Source organism: Leucoraja erinacea, chromosome 2 (genome assembly GCF_028641065.1).
Source record: "Leucoraja erinacea ecotype New England chromosome 2, Leri_hhj_1, whole genome shotgun sequence".
Lineage (NCBI taxonomy): Eukaryota > Metazoa > Chordata > Chondrichthyes > Rajiformes > Rajidae > Leucoraja > Leucoraja erinaceus.
Window position 1 is genome coordinate 75,112,187 of NC_073378.1, and position 26,948 is coordinate 75,139,134.

Consider the following 26,948-nt stretch of genomic DNA (forward strand, 5'->3'; position numbering starts at 1 on the left):
TTAAGCAGAAAGAGGGAAATGAGGGACCTGTGCCTATAATACCAAAGCAAGTGGCAGCAATATATCCCCGACTCCCTGTAGAAAAGGCATCCCCGGTAGAGGATGAATTTGATGATCTGTTGATGAAGGCGGCTGCATTACGCCAGCAACAACCTCCGTATAACCCGGCGTATATGGAAGGACAACAGGTCGCTGCCCCGTCAGGTGCTGAGGCTGTTTCTAACTCTGGCGTCATGGGTGGATAAGCCACAGCTCCTTCAGCGTCTAGCAGAAGCAGAGAGTACCATTGAGAGGGGACCTGATACAAGGGCCTGTTTCCGCTCTGTATCTCTAACCTAAACTAAATTAAAAAAGATGAACAAACAAAGCTCCAGATGATGAATATTGAGGAAGAGTCTAAGCCCGAGTCACTGATACAGTCCCCTCGTATTGTGATAGGAGAAGTCTACGTGTTGAAACCCTGGACCCCAGCTGAAGCTAGAGCCATGGTTGCAGAAGTTCCATATCCCGTAAGAAAGCCCAATGCATTTTGTAATTGGTTAAATCAGATGTGTAGTATTTATAGCCCCCTCCCAGGGGGGTGTGCAGATGCTGCTGAAAAGTGCATATGGAACCTCATGGACTACCCTAAAAGATGGGTTTGCAGTTTCTCCTGGAGAAAATGGAGATTGGAGAGGAAATGATGATCAGCAAGCTCAGGGAAATGAGTCCCTCACTCATTGGTTGGCCCACAGAGGAAAGGAGGTTATAATGAGGGGAGCGAGAAAACATAGTGACATCGGGGAAGTGGTGCGATGTTTGCAACACAAAGACAAGACGATCCCAGATTTTATAGCCCAATTTTAGAGTAAGTGGGAGGAATATGGCGGTGCCCTTAACTGAAAATGGGCCTCTGGCTGTTCAAACTTTAGTAAATTGTTTGATGCCCCGACTGGCTCAAGCTTATAAATTGGCTACTATGTCATCTGTGCCCCCCTCCATGGACATCCCCACAAGTCAGTCAAATATTAATATTATTGGGGTTGCTGGTGTCCCCATGATAAGAACCTTTATCAGAACCCACTTGTATTCAGGTAAATGGCAAGCCACTTACTGATACTTTTATAATCTCTAGAACAGCCCCACTCCCGTTACTGGGAAGACAGGCCCTGTGCAAACTGGGAACAATATTACACTGTAGTGCAGACGGCATGTTTATGGAACTCCCTCAAATGCAGACACATCAATTGCTAAATTTAATAAAGGAGGATGCCCACCCTATATTGTTGGCAATTGAGTAGCAATCCGTACAGTCAATTGGTCAATCAAATCCATTGTGCTCTGCAAAGAGTGCAGGATTCAAAAGGCCAGTATTTACAGTCTCTTGATGAAACCAGCCAAGAACATAAGCGAACATATTGCACGGCATTATATACGCACCTCCCAAAACCCGGATACCAGGAAAAAGTCTCCCCTTGGTTGAATAAACTCAAACAATTAACAGTGACCCCTTATTTGTTTTTTGGGGTCCCGGGATTAGGAATAATGGTCCGCCTCTCTCAAACCCAAAGGGATCGATTTGAAATGGGTGACACTTGAGTCACACTTGACTGTAGCGACTAAACCTCCAGCAACAGCGAAGGAAATAGGAGAAATAATAAAAATAGCTGAAAGACTAACAGTCAATTCATGTTTTAAAGTTGCCAATGGCAAAAGGAGAGATCCAAATTGACTTATTTAATAACACAGAAGGAAAGATCACATGGGTCAGAAAGGAATGGGACACTATTTTTGAAAAGCAACAGCCACCTACTGAGGATCTGCCAAGATTACCATTGGCTCTGGTCCAAGTACTCTCTGGACTATGGGCAAAGCATAGGAATCATGTGGGGCGAGTGCGATCAGCCCCTGAACATAAAGTGACTTTAAAAAAGGGTGCTGCCTTGCCATGTTTAAAACAGTATCAACTGAGCCCTCCAGAGTAGAATGAACTGCAGAAAGAGACCAAGCATTTAGAGATCTAAAGAACGCTATGGTTACTGCTCCGGCACTGGGATCACCAAACTATAAAAAGCCCTTTCAACTATGTAAATTAATCATAGGGGTTTGCGACTGGGGTCCTGGCTCAAGAACATGGAGGGGGAAAAAGATCGGTAGCCTATTATTCCGTGGCTTTGCCAGCTGTAGTAAATGGCATGCCAGCGTGTTTGCAAGCTGTAGTGGCGACAGCTACAATGATAGAAAAATCAATCCCCAGCGTTCTTGATCACCCGTGTGTAGTGACTGTTCCTCATGCCGTGATGTTATTACTGAACTCAGCAGCTAGGCAGCATTTCACAGCCACTAGAAGAACAGGATATGAAGTTATCCTTTTATCACATCCGAAATATACTTATCAGCGATCACCTGCTATAAACTCAGCTACCTTTGTACCACTGCCACAAGAAGGATGTGACCATGATTGTCTATTGTTTGTAGAAGTCACTGCCACTCCCCGACTACATTAGCAGAGTCATCCAATTGATAATCCTGACCGGGTCCTATTTACTGATGGCTCTTCACACCCAGCTAGCAATGGCAGATTATTAGCAGGATATGTGGTGGTCACACCACATCAAGTGCTGGAAGCATATGATTTATCACCCAGAACGTCTACTCAGGCAGCTGAGCTGTATGCCTGTATGACTCGTGCCTGCATATTGGCATAAGATAAAAGTGCAGATTCTCGCTAAGCATTTGGGGTGGTAATGACTTTGGGCAATTATGGAAAAACACATCACATCAACAGGAAAGACTATTAAACAGGATAAACTGGTCTTAAATTTACTGGATACTATCCAATAGCCACAGCAAATCGCAGTTATTAAATGCGAGGCTCATATGTCATCGGATGATGATGTATCAAAGGGAAATAGATCAGCTTATTATGTAGCCAAGCAAATTGCCCTCAGACAAACGCCACAATTACAAGTGGTTAAAATTAAGTTTGCAGCACAAAGAAAGCTCCCGGTTAGCATTGAAGTAGCCCAGTTACAGGATGCCCAAAGCCTAGCATCACTCCAGGTTTCCTGGAACAAAGCAGGGTGTTATCAAGACCCCATTGTCTGGGTCCACCCTGATGGTCGGGTAGTTTGCCCCAGGAGCCTATTTTCATCCCATGGTTAATTTTGCTGGCTGGAATATGTTAAACTAACTACAGGCCTGTTAGCTTAACTTCAATGGTGGATAAATTATTAGAATCCACTTGAAGAAATAGTACAAACCTTGGTTTAGAAGGTACAGAATAATCAGGTGAAAACGGATTGGTTATACGGGAAAGTCAAACCAACTTGAGTGAATAATTTGATGAGATAAGGTATTTCATTTGATTGCAAGAGATATGGGCCAGGCGCAGGCAAGTGGGACTAGCTCAGTTAAATGAATCAATTATCATGGACAAGTTGAACAATGGGGCCAGTTTCCGTACTGTATAGCCCTCTGACTATGCAAGACTTTTGACAAAGTCTCACGTTTCATGCTGGTCAAAATAATCTTTAGCCCACCAACACATCAGTATTGAGAACCTCGTAACCTGGTGTCAAGCCAAAAACCTTTCTCTCGATGTCAGCAAGACAAAGGGGATAGTGATTGACTTCAGGGAGCGAAGTCCCCGTCTATATTGACGGTGCCGAAGTAGAGATTGGTGAAAGCTTCAAGTTCCTAGAAAGTAAATATCACCAGCAACTTAACCACTTAGTAAATATCACTAGCCATATCGAAGCAAAGACCAAGAAAGCACATCAACACCTCTCCTTCCCCAGGTTTACGCGCCCTCAACTTCTATAGAGGCAGTGTAGAAACCATTTTATCGGGATGCATCGCAGCATGGTTTGGGGATAGCTTCATCCAAGACCGCAAGAAATTGCAGAGAATGGTAGGCGCAGGCCAGACCACACAAACCAACCTCCCTTCCACTGATTCCATCAGTACTTCATGTTGCTGTGGCAAGGACAAATCTCACCCTGGGCACTGCTCCCCTCTCCCATCAGGCAAGAAGTACAGAAGTGTGAAAATCCATACCTCTAGATTCAGGGACAGTTTTTTCCCAGCTGGCAACTGAACCATCCTATCACCAACGAGAAAGTGGTCCTGAGCTACCATCTACCTGATTGGAGACCCACGGACTATGTTTAATATGACTTTACCTTGCACTAAACATTGATCCCTTTACCCAGTACCTGTACCTGCACACGGCTTGATTGTAACCACGTATAGTCTTTGCACCGACTGGATAACACACAATAAAAAAGCTTTTCACTGTACCTCGGTACACATAACGATAAACTCAACTTTATGGACCTTTTGTGTAACGGTTGTGCTGGGAAACTGGCAATTTATTTTGAAGCCACTTATAATGCTCAAAAACATTTGTTGGAGATGTAATAGCTGTGAGCAATGAGTGATAATTTAAAAGGCTATGGTCTTGGATCTGCTACCAAAAAGCACAAGAACATTGGCAATAGCAAGAATTGGAAGTGAAATGTTGTTATAGTTCAGGGAGAAGGTCCGGGAAAGGATGTGGTTAGGATTTGAAACAGGGTGATAATATTAACAGTAAGAGGACAGATACATAGCTCCAAGAATGTAGAAAATAAAGTTAGTGAGTAGGAAATAACTGGTTTACACCAAGATAGACACAAAGTTCTGGAGTAACTCAGAAGGGTCAGGCAGCATCTCTGGAAAAAATATGCTGCCTGCCAGAGTTGCTGCCTGACCCACTGAGTTACTCCAGCATTTTATGTCTATATAAAGTGAGCGAGCCTGTTTGATACATAAAAATGCACTACCACAGAATTTCCAAGGCTTAATCAATAGCAGTCCCAAAATTGTGATCTTTACCAGCCAAAAGGCCATGGATAGCAAATGCATGGAAACAGTTAACATCACCTAAAAGTTGTGTTCTAAGGCACAACCTATCCTTCACTACATTGGCTCAAGGGAGCTGCTCATTACCAAATCCTCAAGAGTAATTAATAATAGACTTGCTTGCAAAACCTACATGCCATTTAAAAATAAATATAAAATAATGCATTCTCACATCAACTAACTCCTGGATGGAATGAATAACAAAATGACCACTGGCATTATAAAATCATGTTGAAATGAGACAAACAGGAAGATGCCAGATTCAATAAATCAGGACATTTCAAATAATACGCCATGCTTATTAGAAATTAATAATGGGAATGACACATGAAACTCATTTTGACATAAAGAATCTACTGTAGTTTTCAATACCATCCATCAAATACAATTTCTGATAGATTACTGACCTGAAACTTCAACCTTTTCACTATCCACAGATGCTTTTGGACCTGTTGAGTATTTCTATTTCTGATCTACAGTTTTTGCTTTTTGATTATTATATTCATTACCTGCATCTCAGTTAGGTGAAGCACTGTCTTCTTGTAGGAAATGATGTTGAAGTCTGTTGCTTTCCAGACAGAATGACTGAACAACTCTCCTACCTTCTGTTTTTTGGTAATGACAATAAGGTACATGCCTGTGGGAAGAGTGAACAAGATGGTACAGTATTGAACAGACTCGGATCAACTTTAGGATTCTTCACATTTCTAAAGACTAGGCCAAAAGACTCAATAACTCCAGGCTTCTCCAGATGGATGGTTAAAACCCACCCACAAGAGTTGTCACCCATGCAGATTTTGCAAAAACTTGACACACAAGAGACTGCAGCTGCTGAATCTGGAGCACCAAACAATCAGCTGGAGAAACTCAGGGGGGCAGGCAGCATCTGTGGAAGGAAATAGACACGGTCGGAACACTTCATCTGAACTGAAAGAGTAGAGGGGAGATAACATGTATAAAGAGATGAGGTGGAAGAGTGGGCCAAGAGCTGGCAAGCAATTGGTAGATGAAGGTGAAGAAGAGGTGATAGGCAGATGGAGTCATGCAGGGGAGGGAAGGGTGAAAATAGCAACCAATCCTGTGAGGCAATAGGTGGAGATAAAGCACTGCAGATGATGGAATCTGACAGGAAAGGAAGGTGAAGAAAGAAACAAAATAAGGGAGGTAGGATGGACAGATGGAAAAGTAGGGCGAGGGCACCCAGCATGGGTAATGATCGGATGGAGTAGGTGGGATTGGGAAAGAAGCTGGGTAATTGGAGATAAACATGGGAGTGTGTGCACATGTATGAGAGAGGACCAGGGTAGCTCAGAAGGAGCGAGAGGAAAGGACAGAGAGCTAAGTGTCTCCACCTTCACCGTGCGCTCCCCCCTCAACCTGGTTCCATCTGCCCATCAAGCCACCTCGATCCACCAATCACCTACTGCCCCTCATTTCACCACTGCCACTTTCCTCTTTATACCGGCTATCTTCCCTCTCAGGGTCTCAACCAGAAACATCGACAATTTATTTCCTTCCTTTCCTCCCACAGATGCTGCCCGACCTGCTGTGCTCCTCCAGCAGATTGTTTGTTGCTCCAGATATTCAGCATCTGTAGTCTCTTGCATCTTCATTACCACAGACAGGAGATCTAATTGTTATTGAATGGCCATTTGAGGGAACCAGTCGGGCATAAACTGCTTGCCACATTGCAAGTGATAACACTTTTAACGTCATTTCATTAGCTCCCAAGAGATGTCACGAAAAGGCACTTTCTATGTACAGGTTCTTGCTTTCTCTGAAAAGCGAGAATATCACACATGGAATAGAAACTCAATGCATTGTTCTAGTTGCTCAAGAATCTGAAGATAGTAAGTTTGGCTTCACAATAGTGATAATTGAAGGTCTGCAGCATCAATAAATGAGAGCAATGCCAGAATTACTGTTCAAGGCAATTGAAACTTTAAATATTTCCCCCAATTCTAAAATCACCTACCTGCCACCAGACGAATTGTTCCCATGATTCCATAGACCGATCTGGTAACTGCAGATGGGGGGACATCTTTCTTAACTGAGGAAAATAAATTAGGAAATACATTAGTAGTTTGAATTTGGATAACTGTTTTGGACATTATAAATGTAATACAAAACTCAGAATAAAGCACAGCACTGGATAACACAACACAGGACAATAGCAAGATTTAGATGGTCAATAAATGGAGTGGGAAATCACAGTTTTTAAATATTAAAAGATTTGCGATCTCAAGCAAGATAAACATATCTTAAAAAACAAAGTGGGTGGCAACGCTGCACTACAGGACTTGGCAAAGAAGTAGAGACCATGCCAAAAATGACGAATAGGAGGTTGGAAAAAAGGAAAACAAGATGTGGGAAGAGTGGATGTCTGGAACCAAGGCCACTAACTACTAAGACACCAAATGGACTGGATGACCTGCCTCTGTGCTACAAACAAATGGGTGAGGTTGGAGAAGGAAAAATAAGACTTACAATCAAAAAAGTGAGTCACATTGTGAATCTTTAAAAATAAGTGATAAATGAAATGTTTAAACCAATAAATACAAGGTACTATAACTACTCAATTAAAAAAAAATAGTACATCCCCTAATACATAGATAATTTAAGGAAGGATATGTTGAGAAATAGAAATGCATATGCACATAGAGACACAAAATAAGTTAATAATTAATTACAACTCATGGACAAGCCGTCAATTAGTGTAAATTCTCTCTGGTTAAAAGCAGATTCAAACATCTGAAACACTGAGTAGCAGTTTAAATTATGCAGTTTAATTTCTCCGTAGGAATCCTTTATGAAGAAAATTCAGTAAGCTAATTTACTGAAGCAATATTTACCCAGGTGAAATCCTGAGCAGGAAGTGATTCAAGTAATAACAAAGTTCCAATATACAATGTCAGAAACAGATATAATTGGTCCTCCAATGTACGATGTGGAAAATATGATGAACGTTAGGTGCAAGAGAGACCTCAACTTTCCATACAGGAGCTACAAGCTATAGAACAATGGAATGTTTCACAGGGAATCAATATGAAGGTTGATGGGGGGAGGGGAAAGATAAAGAGTGCTAGTGTTTGTGTCACTTTGGTAGAACAGATTAAGAATTCCTCCGTATTTGCACAAGGTCAATATAAATAGCTGTTATACCACGTTTGCGAAAGCTGGGATATTCTGAACAAAGCTTCATACAAAGTAATTTAAAAACAACAAAATGTTCTTCCTTGAATCATACTCAATGCAAGAAGTATTAGCGAGTGTATTCTATAGCAGCTAAGCACAGTTTGCTTTGCACTTTGAATAAGAAGTCTCTTCTATCTGCATGACATAAAACCAGAGAACATAAGCAGAAGATAATTCCATATTATTCAATCTAATTCAGTGAATTAAACTAATTAATTTACAGAAAAGCCAGACATAAGGTCCCACATAGGAGATTAGTGGGCAAAATTAGGGCACATGGTATTGGGGGTAGAGTGCTGACATGGATAGAGAAGTGGTTGGCAGACAGGAAACAAAGAGTAGGGGTTAACGGGTCCCTTTCAGAATGGCAGGCAGTGACTAGTGGGGTACTGCAAGGCTCGGTGCTGGGCCCGCAGCTATTTACAATATACATCAATGATTTCGATGAAGGGATTCAAAGTAACATTAGCAAATTTGCAGATGACACAAAGCTGGGTGGCAGTGTGAACTGTGAGGAGGATGCTATGAGAATGCAGGGTGACTTGGACAGGTTGTGGGAGTGGGCAGATGCATGGTAGATGAAGTTTAATGTGGATAAATGTGAGGTTATCCACTTTGGTAGCAAAAACAGGAAGGCAGATTACTATCTAAATGGCGTCAAGTTGGGAAAAGGGAAAGTACAACGAGATCTGGGGGTCCTTGTACATCAGTCTATGAAAGGTAGCATGCAGGTACAGCAGGCAATGAAGAAAGCGAATGGCATGTTGGCCTTTATAACAAGAGGAATTGAATATAGGAGCAAAGAGGTCCTTCTGAAGTTGTACAGAGCCCTAATGAGACCATACCTGGAGTATTGTGTGCAGTTTTGGTCCCCTAATTTGAGGAAGGACATTCTTACTATTGAGGGAGCGCAGCATAGGTTTACAAGGTTAATTCCCTTGATTGCGGGACTGTCATATGCTGAGAGAATGGAGCAGCCGGGCTTGTACACTCTGGAGTTTAGAAGGATGAGAGGGTATCTCATCGAAACATATAAGATTATTTAAGGGCTTGGACACGCTAGAGGCAGGAAACATGTTCCCGATGTTGGGGGAGTCCAGAAACAGGGGCCACAGTTTAAGAATAAGGAGTAAGCCATTTAGAATGGAGACGAGGAAACACTTTTTCTCACAGAGAGTGGTGAGTCTGTGGAATTCTCTGCCTCAGAGGGTGGTGGAGGCAGGTTCTCTGGATGCTTTCAAAGTGCTAGATAGGGCTCTTAAAATTAGCGGAGTCAGGGGATATGGGGAGAAGGCAGGAATGGGGTACTGATTGGGGATGATCAGCCATGATCACATTGAATGGCGGTGCTGGCTTGAAGGGCCAAATGGCCTACTCCTGCACCTATTGTCTATTGTCATAAAATCCAAATCAGACGGATTTTGTTTAGTTATGTTTAAAATGGCATCATTTTTACTGTTAATTAATTGTTTCTGCGGCTCCATTTCCTTTCATCTGTTGCATTTTGCCCTGCGGTTATACTGCCACAGCCCTGTACCCAACAGAAAGGCAATCCACTGTTATGAAACAGCATGGCATTAGGTAACATTCTGTATTCACTTTTGCCACACCTATGTATTCATGCTCAGCCACACCCACTAAATAGTGCACCTGCTTCTAAAGATAGTTTTTAACTTGAACTCAGAAAATTGTCTGTGCTCTACATTCCCTGGATATCTCATCCTGCGATTCCTGTCCGTGAACCTTAATGAGATCCCTTAAAAAAAAATGAAGTCCGTATTGATCTTTAAATACTCACTTGAACCCAAATGCCTATAACTTATATGTGTAGGAAGGAACAGCAGATTTCTGGTTTACACCCGAAAATAGACACAAAATGCTAGAGTAACTCAGCGGTTCAAGCAGCATCTCTGGATAGAAGGAATGGGTGATGTTTTGGGTTGAGAATGGGTGATGTTTATGGTCGAGAATGGGTGACGTTTTGGTTCTGAGAAAGGTCTCGATCTGAAACGTCACCTATTCCCTCTATCTAGAGATGCTGCCTGATCCTGCTAGCATTTTGTGTCTATCTTCTGCCTATACCGTATATATGCTTCCTTTTCTGAACTTGTTCTCCATTCCCTTGCACCATTCTATTAAATCTTTCATTCCTTTTATCAATTTCCATTTATAATGAACTAAGTGACTGACCATCCAAAACAAATCTTTCTCATATCAATCTTAAATGGTTACCCTTCATTCTGAGACTGAGACCCATATTGCGAGGCTCCTCAATGAGGAGAAACATCCCCCTTGCATCCACCCTATTAAGCCCTGCAATAATTATATATACCTACTTCTGGCCAATTGGCAATTTTCAGCTTCATAGAAAATTTTTCTGCTTGCAAAAAATATATAGGACTGCACTGAATTGCTTCAAACACAAATCTTACCTCCAAGGGTGATCTCATTAGAGACCCGGTCGATCGTGAGAACATCATTGCATCCATTATCGCAAGCCTCAAAGTAGAACTTTTCTGGTGTTGTGTGTCTAAAAAATAAGTTTGAGAAGTTATTGAGCTACATGAAAAAATATCAAAGCTTAATCTTACCATTGCCAAAAAGGAACTTTCTCAATAGTGAAATACGGATAACCATGTAGAGAAGATAAATGACCACAGAATCATAGAAACATTATGACTTGGGGCTATTCCGCACCTCATGACTTTCTTGGTCAAAATAAAAGTGCCCAACCTAATCCCATCTTCTGGCAGGTATGTGGCTCAGAATATTCTGGATCTTTGTGTTCAAATTTAGCGTTTCTACTTCTAAATTCCTTTTGGTCAGTGAGCTCCCAACTTGTACCTTTCTCCGAGTTAAAGTATTTTCCTCACCTTCCCTCGTCCTTTTTCTATAAATCCATGCCCCTGGTTTTGAGTTTTCTGCCAAGATCGGTTCTCCAGGACCTGACATGGCCTAACAAATCATCTTAACGCCATGCACCTCAAATACACCTCCTCTGTTGCAATGAAGACTGTTGCTTATCCAGTTTTCCCGCATTGCTTCAATTGTCCATTCCTGTTAATATCTTGTCAATATAAATGCTCTGTGCAGTTTGCCAGATCTTTCCCATAATTTTGCGACTAGAACTGCACACATTTTCAATACGTTTTTCAAACATTTCCAATAATTCACAAAGGCCTGTTGAGATCACAATCAAGAACAGATAAGTTGCAACAATACTGAACACTGAAGTTGGAATCAGATATGAGAAAATGGCAAATAGATTTCCTGCATGGTTAAATCAGTCTTCACATCAAAGCCACCCTTTCTCCTGGGCGTTTACATCTAACATTACCCGTCCTGGGGCAAGCACATTGATGTAATCACAAAGAAGGCGTGACAGGCACTCTGCTATTTTCTTTGATGTTTAAAGAGACTCGGCATGTAACCAAATATTCTGTCAAACTACAAAAGATGCACTGTAGAAATTTTTTTATTTTTTTTGAGTATTTCATTAGTTATTATTTCACATACATTTTTCATCTTATTGACGTGCAGAACATGAGTATATTATGCATAATCTGTGTTTTCTTATGTTAACCGAGTCCAAGCGTCTCTGATGTAACTGCAAGCAAGATTTTAATTGTACCTATACCTCACCCTACTTGTGCAAATGACTATAAACTTGATGACTATCTAGTACTATCATGGTAATGAGATATACCGTATTTCCCGGCGATGAAGACGCACCCCCATTTTGAGACGCTAAATTTTGAAAAATAAAAAACAAACATTCCTCGTGGTGGCGGCCATTTCCATTCGCCATGGTGGTGGCCATTTGCATTGCGTATTGTTTTGCATTGCGTAATTTTTATGCCGGTACGCAGTGCAAAACAAAGATAATGTATATACCGGTGTGGTAATAAATAAATACAGCGTTCGGAATAAAAATAACATTTAATTGTGCACGGAACAAAGATTACAAAAACGAAAAACATTCTGATCTTCAAATCTGAAAAATTCACTACTATCATGCCAATCTTCAAAGCATAATAATTCATCAGGGTCATCATTGCTATTCAAAACATCACTATCATCAAAGAGAATGTCGTCTCCTGAGCCAACTAACGCGTTATTGATGCCACATTTCTTTAAAGGCTTTGACGACAATTTCAGTCTTAACACGGCTCCACAATTTTAAAACCCACACATACCTGAGCAATGGATGGCCTTTTCAAATGTTTTTGTTAGATCATGGCTTTTGTTCCTCATCCACTGATTCCATTCCTCTTTCATCAACAATTTAAAGGGTTTGTTGATGGATACGTCCAAAGGCTGAAGTTGGCAAGTTAATCCACCAGGGATCACTGCCATTTTCGACCTCTCCTTTACCCTTTCTTTAGTAGCCGGAGTTAGGTGAGTGCAAAACTGGTCCCACACAAGTAGGGATGCGTTATTTTTAAAGAAGATCACAGGGATGCCGTGACCAGACCTTATCCAACCATAGCTTCATTCCATCCCAATCCATCCATCCCATTGGATGCACGTGGATAACAATCCCAGGTGGAATTTTGTCTTTTGGTATGGTTTTCCTCTTAAAACTAAGTAGTGGTGGTAATTTAGTCCCATCCACACAACATGATAACACTGTAGTGTAGTGGGTTCTCTCATGTCCAGATGTCTTTACAGTTATGGATTTGAAGCCTTTGATAACCACTGTCCTATTTGACACCACATCAAATGTTAACGGCACCTCATCCATGTTCCCAATTTGTCCCAGTTCATAGTCAGTCTCTTTTCTTGCATTGATTACGTAGCTATGAAATGCAATGATTTTGTTTTCTTCCGGCTTCTTTTGAGCGATTCTTGTTTTAATTCTCATTGAAACTCCATTTCTCTACATAAATCTATAGCACCAACTTGACGTGCCATGAAAATCATCCAGACCATGTGCTGTTGCCCTCAACTTTGATTTGTTAATAATAGTCTTTGTTGACATTGCCCTGCCCGCATTTCTCTCCTCAACTTTCCAATTCTTCATTTCTTCCTCGAGTTCTGGCCACTTTGCTGCAGAACAATGCAGGCTACGTTTAAATCTTATCACAGGCTTCAACAGGTCCTCTTGCTTCCTCCCATCATTTTCTCAATTGGCGGTGGTCCAAAATGTCTCTCAGCAGCCGTGTTGCCATGTTCTTTGGCATATCCAATAACTTGCAACTTGTAGCCAATGGTGTAAGAACGCCTTTTTTTTGCAGACGCCATATTATATGGGCAGTGTTAAACAATTTACAGTGTAAAACAATTCCCAGTGTAAACAATGTACAGTGATAAACAATGTACGGAGTTAAACAACTTAAACAGAATTTACACAACTCCTACCTAGACCAGGTGTTTGAAGTGGCGAAAATCCGCGCACGAACACGTCATCTGATTGGATTGCTGTATAGTACTGAAGCGCTTCCTATGGGCCAGGACTGTCAAACTCGCGGGCCGCAGGCCGCATCCGATCCGCGTAGGAGTCCGATCCGGACTGCGGGATGATTTACCCGATGCCAGAGCGGGCATGAAGTCGCATTTTGCCCGTGACCTAAAATGAGTTTGACACACCTGCCTTGCCTAAAAACAACCAAGCCTTCGGCCTCCGACGCAGGTGATTTTTCGGGCTTTATTTTAGGGTAAAAAATAGCATCTTCACCGCCGGGAAATACGGTACTCAAAACAAAGAGTACACATTGTTGGTGAGGCCACATTCAGAGGGTTATGTTCAGTTTTGCAAGAGGAAAGATGCCATTAAGCTGGAAAGATTGCAGAGAAGATTGACCAGTATGTTGACAGGGTTTGTGGGCCTGAGCTGCAAGGAGAGGTTTGGCAGGTTAGAAATGCATTCCTCGAAAGCCGAGGGGTGATCTTATAAAATGTGTGTAAAATTATGACGGGAATAGAAAGGGTAAATGCAGTGAGTCATTTACGCAGGGTAGGGGAATCAAGAATCAGAGGACATAGGTTTAAGGTGAAAGGAGCAAGATTTTGTAAGAACCTGAGGGGTAACTTTTTCAGTGGGATTGGTGGTTATATGGAATTAGCTGCCTGAGGAGGTAGTTGAGGCAAGTAATACAACAGCATGTAAAATATACTTGGACAGATACATGGATAGGAAAGGTTTAGAGGGACATGGGCCAAATGCTGCCAATTAGAAGACATTTGGACAGGTACATGTATAGGAAAGGCTTAGAAAGATACAAGCCAAATGTGGGCAGGTTAGACTAATACAGATAGGCAATCTTGGTCGGCATGGGTAAGTTGGGCGTAAGGGCCTGTTTCTGTGCAGTCTGACTCAATGACTCTAAACGGATGTAAGCCAAAACTGAACATCCATAATATACTTTAAACCAGCAGCAGAAATGTTCAGCACCTCAACATGGAACCTCATGGACCAGAAAATCCTCACTCTACCATTAATATTAAGACTGAGGACCAACTCTAATTTATTGCAGGTAGAAAGATATCTGCAACAGCACCTAAAAGTAGTGAGGTGAAGCTGCAAAACAGAACATAATGCTGAACAGCTCAAAATATATCCAGCACATTAAGCCTATTTATCATACAACCAATTGATCAGATCAAAGTTCAGATGTCCTGCTAGTGCTACATCTAGTCATGAATGGTGGTGTACATTTAAACAGCTAAAGGGAGAAGGCAACTCCAGGAATAATCCCAATGACATCAGGGCCCAGAATGCAAATGCCAGAGAGAAGGCTGAAGCTTTCACATCCATGTTTTCACTGGAACACTAATTAGCTGGAGAATCTTAGCTTCTTCCCAAGATCCCCAATCTTACAGAAACTAGTCTTCAGCCCATTTGATTTAATCCATATGGACACAAAGCTATTCAGCAAGAAAACAGGTTCTTTGGGCCAATTCCTCAAAGACAGTTAAATACTGGCCTTGCCAAAAACCGCCACGACCTGAAATTTACTAATAAAATGTATTAGCACACCTGCTAAGAATTAACTGTATTTTAATTACCAGGGCTCGAAATTAACGGTTTGACCGGGTGCCACTGGCAACTTACAGTCCCGCCGGGCAACCTTAAAGCCATGCCATTTTGCCCGGCTTGGCAAGCAACCGGGACACCTGCCTGCCATCCGTGTCCGGGTCTCGGCTCGGCGCTAGTTCTCAGGTCTCCGCTCGGCTCTAGCTCTCGGGTCGCCGCTCGGTGCTAGCTCTCGGCTCGGCGCTAGCTTTCGGGTCGGGTCACGGGTCTCAGCTCAGCCGAGCACATCATCGGCCATGGTTGTGCGCATGTGCGGCCCTGCACATGTGCACTGCCATGGCAACTGGTCAGCGTCGGCCACTTTCTCCCTCCCTTTGCATTGTGGGAGCTCTGGCCGCCATTGCTGTTCGGTCGCTGCCTCATCGCGACCGCTGAAAAACAACGCAGAATCACTCCCTGGAGCTGCAGTAACTCCCTGGAGTAACTCTTGCTTCTAGGTTTCCTGATCCTCCAAAGATATTGGAAATGGAATTTAAATTGGTGGACCCACCATCGCCAAACCCCAAACTGAAAAATAACAGCCTATTGCATTTTATCTGTTTATTTATTGTGTTTATATATGGTCTATGGTATATAGACACACTGAACCTTTATCTCCTGTTCTGTATTATGTTTACATATTCTGTTGTGCAGCAGCAAGCAAGAATTTCATTGCCCTACCTGGGACACATGACAATAAAACTCTGGACTTAACCAAAAAGGGTTCTTTGGGGGAAAAAAAAGCTACCTTAAATTTAGTTGCGTCTGGCTGGTACCTATGGAAGGGTGAAGACTATTCCATGCTTTAATTGTGCGGGGGAACTCCATGGAGCAGCCAGCATCTCTGGATAGAAAAAAATGGGTGTTTCGGGTAGAAACCCTTCTTTACATTTCCTCTGGTTTTAGTGTTTTTAGTTTAATTTAAAGATACAGCGTGGAAACAGGCCCTTCATCCCACCGAGTCCACGCCGACCATCGATCACCCCTACTCTAGTTCTATCCCACACATCAGCGACGTAAGTCAAAAGTGTTTTATTCTCTCATGTCCCAGTTAGAACAATGAAATCCTTACTGAATATGTAAACATAGTACTCTGTAAACAATGTTATAAACAAGGAAACAAAACTCCATACAGACAGCACCCATATTCAGGATCAATTCCAGGTCTCTGGCAATTTTAGGCAGCAACTTTATGGCCAATGTACTGCCCCAATAACCTTGAACTAAATTAAAACATACAGTAGCTGTTAAGGGGGACATAGCATCACTTAGAGATTTAAGACTGAAAATGGATAGTTTCTTTTTTTTCAGTAACCAAAGTTATCAACGTATTTTTTTTTGTGTGTTGGAAAATAAAATATAGTGGCACCGCTGGTGGACTTGCTGCCTCACACGCCAGAGATTTGTGTTCGATCCTGTTCTCGGGCACTGTCTGTGTTGAATTTGCACATTCTCCCTGCAAGCGTGGGGGTTTCCTCCCACATCCCAAAGAAGCATTGACTTTGTAAGTTAACTTGTCTGTAAAATTGCCCCTAATGTGTAGGGAGTGGGTGAGGAAAGTGGGATAACAAAACTTGTGTGAATGGGGAGATGAAAATGTTGGAGAAACTCAGCAGGTGAGGCAGCATCTATGGAGCGAAGAAAATAGGCGATGTTTCGGGTCGAGACCCTTCTTCAGACTGATGTCGGGAAGGGTGAGGGCAGGAAAAAGAAAGGAAGAGGCGGAGACAGTAGGCTGTGGGAGAGCTGGGAATGGGAGGGGAAGGAGGGAGAAAGCAAGGACCAAAGATCTTATAGCGGAGATTGCCGCTATAAGATCTTTGGCAAGGACTACCTGAAATTGGAGAAGCCAATGTTCATACCGCTGGGGTGTAAACTACCCAAGCAAAATATGAGGTGCTGTTCCTCCAATTTGCAGTGGGCCTCACTCTGGCCATGGAGGAGGCCCAGGACAGAAAGGTCGGATTCAGAATGGGAGGGGGAGTTGAAGTGCTGATCCACCGGGAGATCAGGTTGGTTATTGCGAACTGAGTGGAGGTGCTGTGCGAAGCGATCTCCAAGCCTGCGCTTGGTCTCACTGAGGTTGATCATACGCTGAATAACCATATTTTCGTTTGGAAGTGGAAAGAGATAACAGAAATTGCATTCATTGCAATGTGTAAAAAGAGATGAGATACTGTATTGTAATTTTGCTGCATGTCATTGTGGTATATATCATGTCTTGATTGGTGAATATGTATAGTTTGTGACTTTATTTGAAGCAGAAATAATATGTGAATGCTTCATTGACCATAATTCCGACTGGTGACTATGCACTTCGTCCGAGCACATTATCGCACACGTCATGCAAGCCTTCTTAAATGACCACCTAAACTGTGATTTGGCAACCTAAAAAGCTGCCGAGGTTGCCCAGCTGGCAACAGGGAAAAAAAGTTAAGCGAGAGCCCTGATTACACAAAATAATTTCTGAGAATTTCCACGAGTTCCATACCAAACTCAATGTTCCATTACGTATGTGATGAATCTGCCCAGACATATTTCTGTTTATAAAATAAAAGCAGTATACTGCAAGTAGGTCGAGCTCTATAAACTTTCCTCTAAATTACCTTTTTTCAAAACAGGGACAAGTTGAGAGGAAAACTGACTGTAAGATGCAACGGTGAGGTTTGGGCGTGAAAGAGGAAATCATGCATTTTCTATTTTCATTTATATGGTCACACTGATCTGTTCTGCTATGTATTTATTTATGCCTACTATATTCTGTTGTGCTGAAGCAAAGCAAGAATTTCATTGCCCTATCTGGGACACATGACAATAAACTCTCGTGAATCTTGAAAACCTGAGGATATGGATATCAGTAAAGCTAAAGCCACAACAAGCATGATTGTTGAAGATTCAAGGACATGTCTTAAAGTAGTAAACACTGCCCAGCCCATCATCGGCTCTGACCTCCCTACCATCGAGAGGATCTATCGCAGTCGCTGCCTCAAAAAGGCTGGCAGCATCATCAAGGACCCACACCATCCTGGCCACACACTCATCTCCCCTCTACCTTCAGGTAGAAGGTACAGGAGCCTGAAGACTGCAACGTCCAGGTTCAGGAATAGCCTGTTCCCCACAGCCATCTGGCAATTAAACTAAACTCAAATAAAACTCTGAACATTAATAGCCCATTATCTGTTTAGTTGCACTTTATCTGTTTATTTATTCATGTGTGTATATATTTATATAATAGTATATGGACACACTGATCTGTTCTGTATGCATGCCTACTATATTCTGTTGTGCTGAAGCAAAGCAAGAATTTCATTGTCCTATCTGGGACACATGACAATAAACTCTCTTGAATCTTGATCTTGAAGTATTTCCAACAAGCTGAGCTTATTACACCCATACATTTAAAGCATAGGAATCAGGCCCACCATCATCAGTAGGCTATAAATGTCTCCATGATCCATGTCAGAATTTCTGCTGTGACCCACATTATACTGATTGTGAATTCCACTGTTGGTGGAATACAAATAGATCACAAGATGCATTTATTTTTCCAAGCTATGTCCCTCCAAATAATAAAGCTTGTTTTCAATCATGAAATGGAATTGTTTGAAATAATGCCAGAGACCGACGACTTCACACTGAAGTAGACACAACAGACACCACTTATCAACAGTAATGGCACTCTGTACAATCCGATACCCTGTCATTAAGAAGATTACTGTCTGTTTTATAGACAGGAACACCACTGTCATGTGGATTTTCAATGCATACAATGCAGAACTTGTATGTTGTCTCGATGTCTAGCCCAGGGTTAATAGACAATAGGTGTAGGAGTAGGCCATATGGTCCTTCGAGCCAGTACTGCCATTCAATGTGATCATGGCTGATCATCCCCAATCATGTAACAGCAGCAGACATAAATTAACCTTGTGCAATGTAAACAGTTTGTCAAAGTACAAATTTACTTTGTTTGGTATATTACTTGTCTTTAAGTCTACCTCTTAAACTTTCATCCTTCATTCTAAAATTTATTGGTCAGTATTTCTTAATTCCCTGAATGTTAGCAAAGAAAAATGGCCTTACAAAATCTTTCCTGATAAAATGATTAGGTAAACATTGGTGCAATACCAGGCCCATTATCACTAGGCACTGGTACAACATCAGTACTATTATTCATTACATTACTCAACAATAATATCAACCAACACCCTATCAGCATAAGAAATGTGCTATATTGATCTTTGCCAAGGGTAGACATTTAGTTGGAATTTCAGCCGCTCCAGTACATACCACCAGTTAGTCCATGGTTGATCCGTGTCTCAGGTCTATTTATTTGTCGTTGCTCCAAACTTTTACATCTTCCCTAATAAGAATGTTATCAACCTCAATCTTGAAACTTTTTATTCACCCAGCCTTGCCAATTTATTGGGAAAAGAAGATTCCACTTTATGGGACAGAGACAAAAGGTGCTACAACTTATTTCTTGAATTCATTTTAAAATCATATCCCTTCTGGGTCTGAACAAGACTCTGCAATTAAATTCCTGAAGAATTGCAAAAAGAATGCCTAAAATTCTTGATTCATCTTAACAAAGTACACTAACACAGATGCAAATCCAAGGTTACCGCAACAACTTTCAAAGATTGTGGGCAAAAACAGCATGACGAAATGAAACTCAGGCTAAGTCTTTGATCAGACTTTACCTTGCACTCAACGTTATTCACGTTGTTCCCTTTACCATGCATTTGTACACTGTGGATGGCTCGATTGTAATCATATATCGTCTTTCCACTGACTAGTCAGCACACAACAAAAGCTTTTCACTGTACCTCAGTACACGTGACAATAAACAAAACTCAAACTTTCACTACACATACTCAACAAACAAATCTTTACCAGGAAGAAGGGTCCCGACCCAAAATATCATCTATCCACGTTCTCCAGAGATGCTGCCTGATCTGCTGAGTTACTCCAGCACTTACGTCCCTTTTCTTGGGCGTAATCTCAACTTCATCCTGTACTCCCTATACACAGTTCAAACATGCAGATAATGCCAGGGTTCCATTCCCGTTAACTCTTTGCAACCCCAACAGTTTGCAACCCCATACAGCCCTGCAGCAAATCCATACCACCAGTCTCCCAAACACTCATTTGAATGTACAGGATGTACATGAATCAGGCATTTGCAAGCTGTGGAGGATCTGTACTGCATGAAATGTGTCAGCGTCCACGTCTTACAACCTGTGACCTCACATAATTTAATTGACAAGTTACCAGTCTCGTAATGAATGTCCTACTCCTTTTTAAAACTTTGGTTTCTGAAGCTCACCATCCTACCACAAGTAGAGCAGTCCTGAACTACAAACTACCTCATTGACGACCCTCTGACTATCGCTGGTTAAACTTTACTGGCTTTATCTTGCACTAAATGTTATTCCCTTATCATGTATCTGTATACCGTGAATGGCACGATTGTAATCATGTATTGTCTTTCCTCTGACTGGTTAGCAAGCAACAAAAGCTTTTCACTGTATCTCGATGCACATGTCCATAAACTAAACAGAAACTATTGTGATATGGTGTGGATTAAAGTTTGGTCCAGATGTCATGACATCTGCCAGCTCCCTATCTTTTGTCCTTCAAAACCTATTAAATCTCAAAGCAGTGGCATCATATGGTGAACTATTAGCCGATCTGGAAAATTCTGCCAGGATGCAATACTGAATCCTGGGCTATAATTACAAATAAAGGTGTATTATAAGCTAGAAGATAGACATAAGCTGGAGTCACTCGGGCAGCATCTCTGGAGAGAAGGGGTGACGTTTTAGGTTAAGATCCTTCTTGTGTTTCCTAGAATTTCAGTGATTTATTTCGTTTTTAAGCTTTATGGAAAAATTCTAGATGGATGCAGACACATTTCCATTTTTTGGAGTGAATGGCACACAGACATGGTGTGAATCTCAGGCTAGGGCATTTGTCGAGAAATCAAAAGGAGTAATTGAGATTGATTACAGAAGCGGAGTTATTCATTTGCAACCTGAAATGTATAATTTAAGCAAAGATGTTTAAAACTAAAGAAGCAAGTTAGATATCTTAATTTAGGGTAGGAACTTTACTAAATTCCTATTGAAATGATGCACTCAAGGGACTAAATGAACATGCCTGGTCCTTATCAATATTAAGGTAAATTGCACTGTGATTTCAATTGCCCTTTAATCATGAACGATCATTTAATGCCTCATGGCTCATCTGCAATCTCACCACATCTCTGTGATTTGTACTAGTGATCAACAGTAGCTTTCAGAACCATTGTGAAATATAAACAGCCCTAACCCCCACTCCATATTCCTAAGGAAACTTGGTTTCTCAACCATGAGGTTGCCTTCACTATTAACTTCTGAATTCCAGGTAACAAACAGGGCAGGGAAGTGAAATGTGCTAGATTCTCCTTTCCCCAACCACAATACATTTCAATCTATGAAACAAATAGATTTTCCGTTAACTCGGCGGATGAATTAGTTTCACTTTAACCAAAGGTAATTTTCTCAATTTGACTGTTTACATAACCAGCAAAGTACCTCGCCTTTGCTTTCCCTCAACCTACTCCTTCCACACGGTGGTACCTCTCAATCCAGTTTTATTATCCATTATCCACCCTAGAATATTCCACTCCCCCCCTTCCATTTCAGCTATCTCCTCTTCCTCCTACACTTTTATTGCACAACTTCACTTTTTTTTTAAATTTTAGCTCCCATTCCCTGGTTCCTTCCACAAGTTACTCCCTCGTCATTTCACCACATTGCCAGGTATTAACTCACTTTCCCATGCATGGTGTCTCCAATTCGATCCACCCAGTGTCCACCCCGTAGACCCTCTTTCATGGCTCACAGTTGTATATTACTTCCTGTCCTCCACCCCACCCATCCTTCACCCAACCACCGCCCCTCAGATGCCCAACACTCTCTCTACCCCACTCGTTTCCTTCCTTCCCTTCGTCTCCCCATGGTGTCCACATATCCTACTTGACTCAACAATATCCCCAATCCTCCCTCTTGGCCTCTTCAAGGTTACACCTAACTATCAGCTATTCATCCCTCTTCTACCTCAACATTTGTTATCATCGCATCGCCCCCTCTTCCCCCGCTGCAGCCCGTCTCCCCGTCCCAGCCCCTCCCTCTCTTCTTCCTTCCTCGCCCCTTCCCCCGGACGCGCCGCGTGGGTGGATTACACCCTCCCTTCTCCCCCCCTCTCACTCCCCTCTCACTCCGCTCTCCCCCCCTCACTCACAGCTTCAGGTTCTCGTACGCGGCCGCCGCCATCTTGCCGTCACCGTCACCACCTCCGGCCTCGACCCCTGACCCCTCGTCGTCGGCGCCGTGACGTAGACGTGACGTGACGTGGACGTGGCCGTGGGCGGGGGCGGGTCTAGTCTTTGATCAGCAGGAACCCGGACCCGGATCCGGACCCGGCACTCGCTCCCGCTCACTGCGGGTAAAAATATTTCACTTGCATCGATTTAACCACCGCTGCTCTTCTCGTGCTGCTGGTTGAATTTGACGTTAGATTGCAATGGATCACATGATATTGCATTTTCGGAGTAAAATCTGTAGATGCAGGAAATCCGAATCAACACCGAAAACGCCGGGAGCACTCAGCTGGTCACTTAGCATTTTGCCCAGGAAGTTGACTGGGATGATGGCCTGGTTACAGACCCTTCATCAGAACTCACAAACTGGGGACACAAATGTTTTAAATTGCCGAGAAGGGATGGGTGGAGAGAACAAAGGGAACGATTGTTTCATTGTACCCGTATCTCGCCCGGTTTGTGCTAATGACTCGACTGAAAACGTGTAACTAAACTTGCCACATGAAAAGGGAAGAGCTGAAATATTAGATGCATCTCCTACGGTTACACAGGAAAATGTGGTGGGAAGTGGAGTGGTTCCAGGATATCTCTCCATTCCCTGCAGATGTGTGTGCATAACTAAAAGCATCTTAAACGCCACTAACGTATCTGTCTCCACCACTTCCAGGCACGGACCACTTACTGTGTATACAAATCTTGTCCCACACATCTTTAAATTTTACCCCTCTCACGTTAAAGCTATCCCCTCCAATCCAGGCCCGTACGATGCTTTTCAAAAAGGGGGGTGGCATGACAGGATTACAAAAAACTTAATGTGAAATAATGTGCGCGCTGAGCACATCACGAGCGCGAAGCATGAAGTCCCTCGATGCCAGGGCCCGCTTGCCAGTTCTCATGGTGCGACCTGACACAAGATGTCACCAGAGTGAAGTGGTCGTGGTCCAGCACGAGTTCCGTACGATATAACGGGGGTAGATAAAGAGTTCCCACGGTACTCGGCAATTCTGTCGTTTGTGCGAGTGACTTGTCCGTCTCCCGATCTTTCCCGTTAATGAACATCGTGGACTGTAGTGTAGTTAATCACGTGGCACAAATGATGTTACTTTGTTGTCACACACTATATTGGGTTTTTTCCCCCGAGCTCTTTAATGAGCTGAAGAATAATCTGTTTTTTTTTAGACAAATGTTGTTAGGTGTGATGCACCTTCTCCTAATATGTGCAAGAAGTCGTCTTTTTATTTTGTCAAATATGAATAAAGACTGTGTCTCACATTGACATGATTGTGTTATTTTATGATCTACTGAGAAATGAAACTTTCAGTCTGAAGAAGGCTCTCAACCCAAAACGCAACCCGTTCCTTCTCTCCAGAGATGCTGCCTGTCCCGCTGAGTTGCTCCAAGCAACTGGTGTCTATCTTCAAAGGACTGACCACCGGGCTGGTTGTCGGGGCTGGCGTGTTGCGTTTCACAGACCGAACTTGGGACGGGACTAGAGTTGGGAGGGAAAGGTGGGGGAGTCGAGGGAGAGGAGGGGGAGACAGATGGGGGTGTCTTCATTTAGTGGCGGTGGGTGTCTGTCACTGAAACAGGCAGGTGAGATTTCACATCCACCTTGTGTGTGCCTCTCTCTCTCTCTCTCTCCCTCCCTCCCTCTCACACAGGCATGAATGGATGAACTCCGCAGGTCAGGCAGCATCTACGGAGGGAAATGGACAGGCGACCCATTCTTCAGGCTGCCTTATGTCTCTCTCTCCCCCCAACTCTCACCCACACACACGAATGCTGAAGAAACTCAGCGGGTGCAGCGGGGCCGAAACGTTGTCTATTTCCTTCGTTCCATGGATGCTGCTGCACCCAGTGCCTCAATATACAATAGGATTGACATTGTTGAATCCCTAGTAGAGTTGCTGCTTTGCAGTTCTAGAGACCTGCACTTGATCCTTCCCACAACTGCTGTCTCCAGGTTTCCTCCCATATTCCAAAGATGTGCAGGTTTGTAGGTTAATTGGCTTCTGTAAATTACCATAGTGTGTAGGCTAGAACTAGTGCGTGGTGATCACTGCTCGGTGTGGACAGCGAGCTGAAGGGCCTATTTCTACATTGTATCTCTGAACTAAACTCCTGGGAGTTACTCTCGGCCCACCGACCACTTCTCCGTGGCCCATCCTCAGCCCATCGTCTCTCCACAGCTCGTTCTTGGGCTGATCGCCTCTCCCCCTCAAGGTTTATGAGTGAGTCATCCCTCTCCTCTCCAGTCCTTCAACGGGTTGGACAAGGGGCGCCTCCACAGCTGAACCTGAAGGCGCAGAAGGTTAGAAGCCCCCCCACCCCGGTCCTCTTTGTGTCTAGAAGACTGTTCTTACAGTCACCACTAGAGGGCTCTGCCCCTAGATGTATTTTTTCTGGGGATCAGTCCACAGCCACCTTGGCTGGAATAAAACCCGACTGACTGACGCGGTATAACATGACTCTGTATGGAGTTACTATCCATCAAATACAACATCTGGCGACGAGGAAGGCTAGTTTAACTCTTGCTGCCCCATCTCCATTCTTGAAAAGTCCAGGAAAGCCTCCTGCACCATGGACACGCTGGTTCGAAAGTTTCACCACATATTTGATCGCAAGCGGCCTGGACGGCGAGGCCATATCGGACGCTCGCCGCCGAGCGATCCTGCTGCATTGCCTCGGAATGGAGGGACAGCGGATCTTCGTGCAGTTTGACCGTGCTGCAACGAGTAAGTATAGTGATGCTGTTACTGCACTTGGCAAATATTTTGGCCCAAAGACAAGTGTGATCATAGAGAGATACCGTTTTCGTCAACGTTCACAGCAGGCACGTGCCGTCAGAGTAGGCAAGGTAGGCACTGTCTATCCTGACTAAAATTATAAAATGATAATTATTAAATATAAATAGTAAAGGCACGGGAGAATTATGCCTACCTAAGAGATCGATCTCTTAGGTAGGCATAATTCTCTGTGCCTTTCATGCGTAGTACATGTAATATGGGAAAACGTGTGCAGCCCACGTGCCGTGGATGCTGCTTCAAGCCGTCAATTTCAAGCAGAGCTGAAATTCTGCCTTTGCAGCATGGACTGTATTGCGCATGCATAGCAACCTAGCAAGCGGCTGTAAAGGGACAGCACCGCAGGGGGGGGTGGGGGGGGGGGGGGGGGGGTGGGAGGGGAGAGTACCTTTCACAGCATGTGGGGAGTCTGGCCAGTGGTAAAGTTGCGGGAGGGCAGGAGCGTTGAAAAGGAGGGGGTCGGGGATCATGCCAGAGCAACCAGCTTCAGAGCGGGTCAGCGGGCGATGGATAACAGGACAGCGGGCGATGGAGCATACTACATGTGTCAGTGTGAGTAACCTCAATTGGTCATTTGTTCACGCTGACACAGGAGTGTCCACTGCCCGCTGTCTTGATATTCATCGCTCGCTGACACGCTCAGCTCTATGATTTTCCCCTCACTGTTCAGACGCAGAGCACTGCCAGAGGTGAGCGGGCCGGCAGGATGCGCTGAGGTCCCGGCGGCCGCTCGCAGCCACCCGTGCTAGTTCCCTCCCCCGCCACAATGCTGTTGCTCCGCACCCGGAGCGCCGCAGCAGTGGCAAGTGAGTGATTTGCTGGCATGATCCCCGACACCCTCCTTCTCAACACTCCTGCCCTCCCCGCAACTTTACCCCGAGCCAGACTCACCACACGCTGTGAAAGGAACTCTCCCCCCAATTGGTCCCTTGAACTAGTATTGTCATTCAATAAGATCACAACTGATTCAACTTGTCCCGGTGTGCTCCCGTTTTTCCCACTTTCTCCACCTGCCGTCATCCTCCACCCCCCACCCATTCAGTAATTCAGAATGAAGGAGATTTGGAAGCCTTGGGCAAATTGAATTGGAACTTTCTTTATTTTTATTGTTTATTTTTACGGAGAGGAGAATAATCTGCGCATGCGCAGTTTAAGATTTGTTTTTAAAGCCAACTGACTGCCGACCCTGAGTAATTACTTACGGCACGTGCCTGGTTCACAGGGACATGGCGAACAAGTGAAGCAATTTTTTTCTTCATTGATAGAACTAGCTGCAAAGTGCAATTTTCGCCAATTTTCCCCAACTGATGAGTTGGTGAGAGACCAGCTGATAGAAAATACTTCTATCCTGCGGATCAGAGAGCACCTTCTAATGGAGGATGATGATCTCAAACTCGAAAAGGCACAAGAATTAGCTGTGCAAATTGAAAGTGCGATACATGATGCCAAGGTGCTCAAACAACATTCGATGGCAAGCATTGAGGGAGCATCTGGCCATTCATCTCATCAGATGAACAGCATCAGTGGAGGGCATTCAGAAACAGTCAAAAAACAATCACTCAAACAAGCAATGTCTGAATTGTGGCCGTACACACGCTCCCAAGGAATGTCCAGCTTATGGTAAACGGTGCAACGTGTGTTCAAAGCTGAATCACTTCGCGAAAGTCTGCCGGTCGTCGAAGAAGAA

At 43.4% G+C, this 26,948-nt stretch overlaps 1 protein-coding gene across 2 annotated transcripts in view; it reads right to left on the reverse strand.

Annotated features, from left to right (window-relative positions):
• Positions 1-22,474, reverse strand: part of LOC129711218 (phosphatidylinositol-3-phosphatase SAC1-like) — a 52,556-nt gene extending 30,082 nt beyond the window's left edge. For both annotated transcript variants that reach the window (XM_055658719.1, XM_055658710.1), the window contains exons 1-4: positions 22,379-22,474; positions 10,512-10,609; positions 6,860-6,934; positions 5,394-5,521 (exon numbers count right to left, since the gene is read on the reverse strand). In XM_055658719.1, coding sequence (XP_055514694.1) covers positions 5,394-5,521; positions 6,860-6,934; positions 10,512-10,609; positions 22,379-22,410 — 333 coding nt within the window. In that variant the 5' untranslated portion in view covers positions 22,411-22,474. The remainder of the gene's footprint in view (positions 1-5,393; positions 5,522-6,859; positions 6,935-10,511; positions 10,610-22,378) is intronic.
• Positions 22,475-26,948: the final 4,474 nt, after the last annotated feature.